Below are 9448 nucleotides of genomic sequence, written 5' to 3'. Positions count from 1 at the left end.
CTAGGTTCTAATAGGACGCCCGCGTACTCTAGCGCTTACTCCTTTTCCTTTTCTTTAGCTATTACGCGCTCTTTAAAAGCGCGACTCTCCTCGACTTTATAATTAACGGCGTCTAGCTACTTTTATAGTTTTATCTTTTTAGTATATACCTAAGTAAGTAACTCCTTCGTTTTATCTAGCTCGGCTAATAACCTCTTTTACTAGTCGCCTAGCCTTTTCTATTTAAAATTAGTAACTTTAGCGTTATAGTATTTTGCGTTACTGCGATAGTAATTTAAGTACTTTCTAGAGGAAATATATACTTAATATACTAGACCGTTCTTCTAATAACGAGAATACGGCTTTATAACGACTTCTCTAAAGCGTTCGATTCGCGTAGCGCGGCGTTTACGGCCTCGTATAGATAGGGCGTCGGTTAGAAAGATATTATCTAAAAGAAAAAGAGATATTATTACCTAAAGTACACGATAGAACAGGAAGTACTACGTACTTATTATAGTAGCTCGGGGCGAGCTAGGCTAGAAAGGGAATAGTATTACGGATCGAGTAGGGTACGTATAGGCTCCCTAGGATCGACGTACGTAACCGCTTTTTTACTCTATTAAAAGAGCGATAGAGTACTCTCCCTCTTATCTCGTAGAGCGTAGAGTAATACGCTTCTCCTTTATTATATAAGGAACGATATTATAGTTTATATAATAGCGTTTAACTTACTATTTAATTTTACTATTTAGTTTATAATTATACCTAAACCTCTATTTTAAGATTATTTTAGTAGTCTACTAACTCTCTCCTTTTAATAAGCTCTAACTAAGGACTTAAGCTTAGTACCTATACTAAGTAAGATTCTAGGATTAGCAAACTAATCCTAATAATAAAAAAGTAATTTAATTTTTAGTAGACTATTCTAGAAATATTTTAAAAGTAAAAATATTTAAGTAGAAATAATTTTCGATTAAACTAGGATACGTAAAACCTAGAAAGTAGCTAGTTTTCTATATATAAAGTCCTTTAAATATATATATTATAAAAGAGCGATTCTATTTAAGTAGTAGTTTTAGTAGCTACTAGTAAAAATTATTTAGAAAAAGTATAGTATATAGTATACTTAACTACTATTATATACTATTATAAACTACGCTTTATATAACGCTATACTTAGTAGAGGCTTTAATAAAAGTAAATCCTCGGTTAGTAAATATAACTATTAATAGAAGAGGATTTTTAATACTCGCCTAATTTTAAGTTCTTTATTTTATATAATACTATTAGTTTTTAAGCTTATTACGCTTCTAAGCTAGAATAAAAAAAAGAGGCTAGAACTAGATATAAAGTTCTACTTTTCCTCGTTTTACTATATACTACTTAGTTCTTTTCTATCTATATTCTCGTATTAGTAAATACTAGTTTTATTTTAATCTTTTTACTTTTTACTTTTTATAATATTAGAATAGGTTTTTTATAGCTAGCTTTCTTAACCTCGTCTAAGATATCTACTAACGCCTCTAGACCGTATCTAATAACTCTAACCGGTAGAGGTAGTTTATATATACCCTTCTCTACTAGCTTCGTTATCTCCGCGATTATTTCGTTTCCTCTAGGTCTATTAAGCGCCAAGTTTACTAAAGTAACAATCTTGTTTACACCTTCTAGTACAGGCATATCAACTCCGGTAAAGACACTGCTGTACCTCTTCGACCCGTTCTTGTCCAACGCATCGCAAATATCGGTCTGGCTGGCGCCCGCTGCGACACAGTCGATGATAATATCAACGCCGATACCGTTGGGCGAAGCAGCTTTGATATCTGCAGTGACAGAGCTAGACTTGTAGTCGACGACTTGGCTGGCTCCAAGGTTGGTGATATGGGAGTGGTGTTTCGAAGAGGCCGTAGCAATGATAGGCAGCGATGGATATGCAACTCCCAGCAGCTGGACTGCGTTGGCACCCACAGCCGATGCACCGCCGAGAATGAGGACTGACGATGGCGGTGATCCTTCGGCAGGGAGGCTGCTGAAGAACGGCAGCGGAATGTGCAGGGCAGTGACAATGGCCGAGATCGCCGTGACCAGGCAATCTCTGACGCTTGATATCAGCATGCTCCATGTGCGTAGAGGAAGAGCAGAAGTTCTCTCACGGCATCGATGCAGCCTCCACCAAAGTCAGATTGCTTGGTTTCTTGAAGAGCATGCCCTCTTTCGCAGCCACTCTTTCCTGAAAAGCTTCCCACTCCCATCCAGCCACCTCATCGCCAACTTTGAATCTCGTAACTCCGTCTCCAACGGCCTCAACCACACCGCCGCCCTCCAGTCCTAACACACACGGGAACTTGCTGCTGCGGACAGCAAAATCTCGCTGTTTGGTGTCGACCAAGTTGAAAGCGACCACCTTCTGGCGAATCAAGACTTCATCTTCCTTCGGAGTCGGATATGGTACATGAACGATCTCCAATGGTCCGCCTTGTTTCATGCATTGGAGCTGGACCGTCGTTGTAGGTGTTGACGCAGGCATCATTGCTTGAGTTGGTATTAAATGCCGAATGGCGAATTTAACAACGCCTTCGATTCCATTTTAATATATGCACTGCGAGAGTATGCAAATGACAGAATGACTGAGCTCGGCCATGCCTATGTCCGGCTTACGGACGCTATATCGCATCGACCTGTGAAGATGCTTAGTTCAATGCACATCGTTTGAGGAGTACAGCCGGCCAAGAACGGACGAGAGGCTTGGACAGGAAGACCGAAAGCCGACCAGGCAAACTCTCTTGGCTCTATGTGGATGGCGGTCGCACATAGCTTTGCTGTGTCAAGTGCAGTACTGCAAGGCAGCAGAGTGAGGATTTATGTGAATGCATACTCTGACAAATGTATTTACCTGACAAACCACCAGCAGGCAGCAGCCACAAGAATCCACCACACAGGGGCAACATTCACTCCACCACTGGACTTGCTCGCGGGAGTCGCAGCCGAGCCAGAAGTCGACGATGCTCGGAACGATGGCCCTGCGGCTGCAGTCTTGGGTCCGTAGGTAGAGAAGGAATCAGTCTGCGAGTGGTCCACTACCGGTCCTTCTGGGCCGAGAGAGAATGTGTGGCCATCGATCGCCACAGGCGAGGCTCCCTCGGTCAGTGACGTCCCGTCAATGACAGCCTCAGTAGTGGCCTTGCCATCATTGCCCGTAGTGACAGTCTCTGATGCCGTCAGAGTCGTTGATCCGAGTGTGACCAATGCACCAGTTGCAAGAGCAGCAGCGCCGGTGATCGGCACAGTCCTTGATCCATCAGCCACGATTCCTCCAGCTCCTTCCCCAAACGAAAGAGTGTGGCGATCCAGCGTGAGCGGCGATCCACCCTCAGTCAGCGTACTTCCACCTACAATCGCTTCCGTTGTGAGATGCCCGTTGGTGCCAGTTACTACGGCGTAAGACGCAGTGACAGTTGAAGAGCCCAGAGTCAACACAGCGGCACTCCCCACATTGGCCGTAGGAAGTGCAGAGACGGCAGCAGTCTGTTCCCCGTCCACAACCATTCCTCCGGCACCGAAGGATATGACATGCCCGTCAATCGTCGCTGCATTGCCGTTCTGCAGCAATGTCGTACCGTCCACGACTGCTGCCGTGCTCAGTTGACCGTTGGATCCCGTAAGAATTCTTTGCATCGCATTCAAAGTCGAAGATCCGCCAAGATCGAGTATTGCTCCAGAAGGATTGGAGCCGGAATTTGATCCAACTGCAGGAGTCACAGTCGCCGCAGTCCCGCCGCTTCCAATGACCACGCCTCGGCCATTTGTGCCAGCACTGACGGCTTGGCCACCGAGTGATGTAGCTTGACCGGGAGCAATGGTGGCTGTTGTGCCGTCTGCAGCAACAATAACACCAGCGGACTCTCCAGCTTGTGCGTTGGGCTGAACTGTGAAGGCTGACGAGCCCACCGTGATGACGGATTGACTCTCGCCTGAGCCGCTACCACCGGGTGATGAACCTGGTACATCGTTCACGCCAGGACCGCTTTGGGGGTTGCCGCTCGAAGAGCCAGGGCTGCTATTTTGCGAATCGTTCGAGTTTGGATTGTTACTTGAGCTTGGTGAATTGTTGGGAATTTCGTTGGATCCTGGACTGGGATTTGGATTGTTGCTGTTGGCTGGTGATGGATCGCCGCTCGAGCCTGGACTTCCGTTACTGTTTGGATTGGGAGTCGACGGGGAATTGTTGTTGTTCGAGCTTGGGCTGTTGTTCGTGTCTGGACTGCTGTTCGGATCTGAATTGTCATTTGTCCCTGGGTCGTTACTGTTTGAACCTGGACCTGGGTTGCTGTTTGACGGTTTGCCATTCCCGTTATTGTTCGAGCTAGGCGTCGGTTGAGGGTTGTTATCTGCGGGCGAGTCATTGCTCGGGTTGTTGGGCGAGCCTCCTGGATTCCCATTATTCGGACTTGTCGGGTTGCTGTTTGACGGAGATGTGTTGTCAGGAAGTGCAGTAGGCTGACCAGCCGCAGGCGTGGTGGTCGCCGCTGTAGGGCTCGGGATACTTGGGCCAGGCGTGCTGGCCGGGCTGGCTGGCGTGGTCTGCTTGCCTCCAGGCAGCGTGACACCATTCTCTGTCAGGGCTTCCGTCAACGCTTTAGGAGGATCATACAGTCCGTCAAGCGCCACAGCACAGCTTGCCCAAGCCGGATCCAGCTCCCGGATCTGCGTTGGGACGACGAGCGTCGGATAGTATGCCCAATCGATGATGGTGCTCTGGCAGGGCTCAGGAGCGAACTCGCCGTTAACCCAGTCGTAGTAGACATTCGGGTATGGAACGCCTGGCACTGTCGCACAGCCCGTGTCTAAGTATCGCACGGTGTTCCACGCACTGTAGGGCAAGGTCGGCAGCAGATTGGCAAAGTCAAACGAGCGTCCATAGTCGTAACAGTTTCCCTGTGTCACATAATAGGAGTGGAGTTCGCTCGAGGCAAGAGTAACCCACCCGCCGCTGTGTTGAGCACCAACAATGCCACAAGCGTTACTTGCATATGCCGTGGCGAGCGAGATGTATACTCTATTCTCATAGAATGTCTGGCCAGCCGAGACAACATATGGGCCTGTTGCGTTAATCAGTACTTGTAACAGTCAGTTGATGAGACGGGTGTATTGCTCACCGCTGTTGGACGTGGAGGTGTTGGCAAGGTAATACGGGCAGTTGAAGTATTCCAGGCAAGCGTCGTGGCTGGGAGCTGGTGGATTGTACGGCGCTGAGGTTGGTCCCAGAGGACATGTCGTCGCGGGCTCGTCTGAGGTAGCGCAAAGGTCGCGGGACACGCTCGTTGTGATTGGAAAATAGAGGAGTTGAACCTGTCCGTGCGTCAGCAATCTGACAAATTCAAAGGTGGAGCTCATCAACACACCTGTCCACCGTAAATCGTGCAAGCACCGCAGGTTGATGCATTGGCTGTCTGGAATATCATCAGCTACTGGGTGTTCGTCTTGAGCAACTGTCCTAGGTTCAGGCTTACTCGATTGCAATCGTACGAGTACGGAGTGTCAGGTGGAACGGCACTGTTCAAATCAATCGTCCGCGCCGCGCCATCGACAAAGTCATAATTGTCGTCTGGGCGGTTTGCATTGTCGGGGTAGTAGGTGTATACAGTAAGACTGGACGGATCGCCAGCGTCCGACGTAACTCTTCCAGTCATTGCTTGTCCTTTCAATGTCAGGACCGGAGGAGGAGTCATTGCCGCATTTCCAAAGGACGTCGTGCTTGTTGTGCCGTTGCCAATAACGGTGAACGCCGTCACCTGCGGTGCAATGGAAACGGTAGTCTGGCCAGCTGAATAGGCCGAACCGTATGAGGACCAACTGCTCGCGGACGACGCATACAGAATGTCGCAGTCGCTGGGGTTGATGCTGCATTTGGGGGGCGTAGGCGCGGTTCCTGTAATCGTGGAGCTGTAATCCAAGCTTGAGTTCACCCCCGTAGCCTGAGAACGAATGAGTCTGGATGCACATGTTGAAGACGGCTACTCAAAATACATACCACAGGCGTAAAGCTTCCCACGAGCCGAGGATATGTGTCACAGCCTCCCAGCGTAGTCGTCTGAGCCGTCCAATTGGTTAATGTCCAATACGTTGTTGTTGTAATCTCAATCGCGCCCCGTGCTTGAGTCTCCAGCACGTCCGAGTAAGACAAGTAGAGATCCTGGCATTGGTTTGCGTATGCGCTTCCGCTGCCCGTCGGGGCAATCGAAGAATTGTAAAACGTCGAAGTGGTCGAATTCGTCCCGAGCGTGGTTGTGGGTGCGGTTGTGTTTCTAGCGGGGGTACTGGTGGTGTTCGAGCCAGAGAGGCCGCCTCTTGCGATTGAGATTCCCACAGTGGTACCAGTGTAGCTGTCTATGACCGCGCTCGAGTTGTACAGAGCACAAATCAGAAGCCCAGGCACTTGAAAGGGACCGAACTCAAAGAAGGCGCAGTCGCTATCGGCATCACATAACGGAGCGCATTGAGTCCAGTCGCCGCTGCCGTAGAGCTGGACGGAGAGGGGGTCGGCCTGTGTAGCTGCATTGCAGTACATGGTGTATGCCATGCCGTTGGGATCGATGTATTGTGTCCCATTCACACAAACTGCAGAGGAGGAAGTGGCAGACGCGGTAGCCGTGTTAGAAGCATTTGTCTGGGTTGTGCTTGGGACATCTGCAAGCACCGTGCTGGAGATATTTGCCAAGTCAAGAGCCAGATGTGCCAGCGAGCCACTCGCTGCCGTTGACAAGAGTATTCGAGCGCCCTGGCTGCTTGTGGTGTTGGAAGTTGACTGTAATACCGATGACGAAGCGGTGGTATTTGTCGAGACTGAAGATACTGCAGGGCTCGAGGAGGTTATCGGCGTTGTCGTCGACGAGGAGCTGCCCACTCCGAGGTGGACAAAGAATCCAACTCCATGGGAGGATGTTTCGGAGGAGGTGGAGGATAGTGTCGTGGAGCTCGATCTGAATATGGAGGAGCTTTTGGCGGTAGTCGAATTCGCTACGCTCGTTGAGTTCGCATAGCTGCTGGTGCCGTTGTGGTCATGGACTGACTGAGCGAGAACGAAAGGAACGCTCACAAGGAGAAGTGATATCAACTCCATTCCGAACACTGACAGCGAAAGAAAAGAGATGGGAATGCTTGGAAGAAGCCGCTGTCTCACCAACCTTACCTGCTGCGGTGGGAACAAGACCTGAGATGTAGGAGAGGGTGCAGCTGCAGGGCGCCATAGCTGCGGCGACAAATCTCCGACCCGCGTGGAGTCTGACGGTCTTTTGGAATATGGTGATTGGAGATCTGGGGCGTTCAGGAGGGTTTATTTAGAGGCGATGTCTCTGACAAACACGAAGCGAGAAGATGGACGAACTTTGAAAACATTCAGCTGAGGTCCGCTTCTCGGGGGAGTTCCGGCGCTAGCACTTTCGTGCCTCAGGCAACACGGCCAGAAATGAACGACGTCTACATGCGTATGGTTCATATATGAGGCCTGATTCTAGACAGTAGATCGAGGCTGCTCCCTGCTAAACATCGTCTGTCATGAAGGACGGGAGGATCGAGCTGTCTGAGCATTCCACAGATGTAACCACTTCTTCTCAACCACAGTCTAGACCTTGAGAAGTATTAGACTTTGGCTTACGTGAATTTAACGAGGAGCTGAAGTGGTTCTTCCGAAATCGTTGAGCACTTCCTGATATATCGATCATTATCCTCGCCTCCCAATCTCAGCCGCTGCCGATGGGACCGGTACCACAAGAGCAACAACACCCTCGCTCGCAGGAAGAAGTCTCAAGTCATGTGGAGTGGCTGATCCGAGCATGTGCAGCGTCCATCAACAATCGCACCTTCACTCAGGATCGATGCTGGCAATACATCGACGAAAACTATCTCGTCTCGCTCGACACGGGCTATCGAGGCCGATCTTCCACCAGATCCGACTTCATTGCGGGCTTCCAAGTCGTCTGCGACAGGTGCCCGAACTTCTCTCTGCATGTCTCGTCGTGCGTGGTAGAAGTCGACATGCATGAAGGTTGTGCCCAAGTCTTCGCCGATATCACCGAGGCTGGAGGACCTGGGCTGGAAGGGCTGTCGAGGCAGCACATTACTGTCTTCCATTTCGCCAGGGACAGCGCCGGCAGATGATTGGCCCAAAGGGAGTCGACCTTCATGGGCGCTAGATATGGTGACATTGGAGGATGATGCACTGAAGGACGGTATCAGAACACGCTCGATCATTCAGCTGGGAGGTTCCAATGAACGGGCGAAGGCGTTGAGGTCGGGCGAGGATGCTCCAAGAAAGTCGACTGAGCAGCGGTTTCTGCTCGAACTGGCGAGCCAGCACTCCCAAAGACTCGTCATCGTGGTCTTCTTCTCGCCACCTGCTCGTCTCTTCGGTGGCGCTATTACTTCACGGAGTAGCTCACTCTGCTGTTTCCCTTCGATCTCGAAATCTTCTTCACAGCCACCTCGCCGCATTGTGAGCTGTCATCTACGTGCGTACCTCCACATGGATATGTCTCCAGGCCCACGATCTTAACAACTCGAAACTTGTCTTCTCCAGGCGGCAGCAGACTGCGGTCTGGGATCAGGCGTGCCAGTCCTTCCCGGCGGAAGTCGTCCTCGCTCCAGAAGTCCACCTCGACAGGTACTCCACGGCTAACGTATTCGTCCAAACGTTCTTGTATGGCGGCCTTGTGCTTGCCTTCAATCAGACCTTGAAACTCGCATGCCGCGCTGTCGGGGAAATGGGATGCTTTGAGCTCGTCGAAGTTCTCGACCTGGTGTTCCAACAGGTGGCGAACAGCCGCGCCAAGCACATGTCCGGCAGTATGTAGACGACTGTACAACAGTCGCTTTTCGCCATCAACATCCTGTCCGACAGCCTCATTGGGTTGAAACTGAGCTGATGCCGGACCCACGAATCGTCCAAGATGCAGGGCTTGTCCGTTGTTGCTGGCATCCATCCTCACCGATGTGACCTGGAACTTGGCGTCCGAGTTCGATATCGAGGTCATGGTCCCTTCATCGGTTGGCTGTCCACCACCTATGTGTGGGTTAGTTGTGATATCGACATCTTTCATCAGGAGACAGACCTTGTGGGTGGAAGATGGTGTCTTTGGTGATGACGACAAAGTCTTCGTCGGTGAAATACTGCTTGAAGACTTTTTGATTGTCTTCGCCAAGCTGTTGAGCGGCTTGTACGGATAGCATTTTTGTCTCCAGGTGCAGCAGATGTCCGTCGTGCTGGAACGCCATGTACGTGGGAACGGTGTTGTCTGCCATCTTGACAATAGATTGAGGTCGGAACGCTTTGTGCAATGCTGGAGGCTTGTGTGTTTTCGTTCGTATGGGTATAACAGGCTATATGTATGGTGCCACTGCGGATGGTATGACTGAGATGTAGTTCTGCGCAAGGGCGCGGTGTTTCTCAGCCTGTAGATTCGAATGGAAC

General features: G+C 50.2%; 2 protein-coding genes across 2 annotated transcripts; both read right to left on the bottom strand.

The window, feature by feature from the left end:
• Positions 1-1437: 1437 nt before the first annotated feature.
• M409DRAFT_36202 (uncharacterized protein) lies at positions 1438-2509 on the bottom strand (the record flags this gene model as incomplete). The annotated part of the gene is made up of 2 exons (XM_033810517.1): positions 1438-2077; positions 2136-2509. The coding sequence occupies 2 exons, from the start codon at positions 2507-2509 to the stop codon at positions 1438-1440; spliced, it is 1014 nt and encodes a 337-aa protein (XP_033670390.1).
• A 5890-nt stretch (positions 2510-8399) lies between these two features.
• Positions 8400-9279, bottom strand: M409DRAFT_65132 (uncharacterized protein; the record flags this gene model as incomplete). Its single annotated transcript, XM_033816380.1, has 2 exons — positions 8400-9040; positions 9090-9279. The coding sequence occupies 2 exons, from the start codon at positions 9277-9279 to the stop codon at positions 8400-8402; spliced, it is 831 nt and encodes a 276-aa protein (XP_033670389.1).
• Between the last annotated feature and the right edge of the window lie 169 nt (positions 9280-9448).

The sequence above is a fragment of the Zasmidium cellare genome (assembly GCF_010093935.1).
Source record: "Zasmidium cellare ATCC 36951 unplaced genomic scaffold M409scaffold_10, whole genome shotgun sequence".
In the NCBI taxonomy this organism is placed as follows: domain Eukaryota; kingdom Fungi; phylum Ascomycota; class Dothideomycetes; order Mycosphaerellales; family Mycosphaerellaceae; genus Zasmidium; species Zasmidium cellare.
Note: the sequence above shows the minus strand (reverse complement) of the source record. Positions and strands in the feature narration are given on the sequence as shown.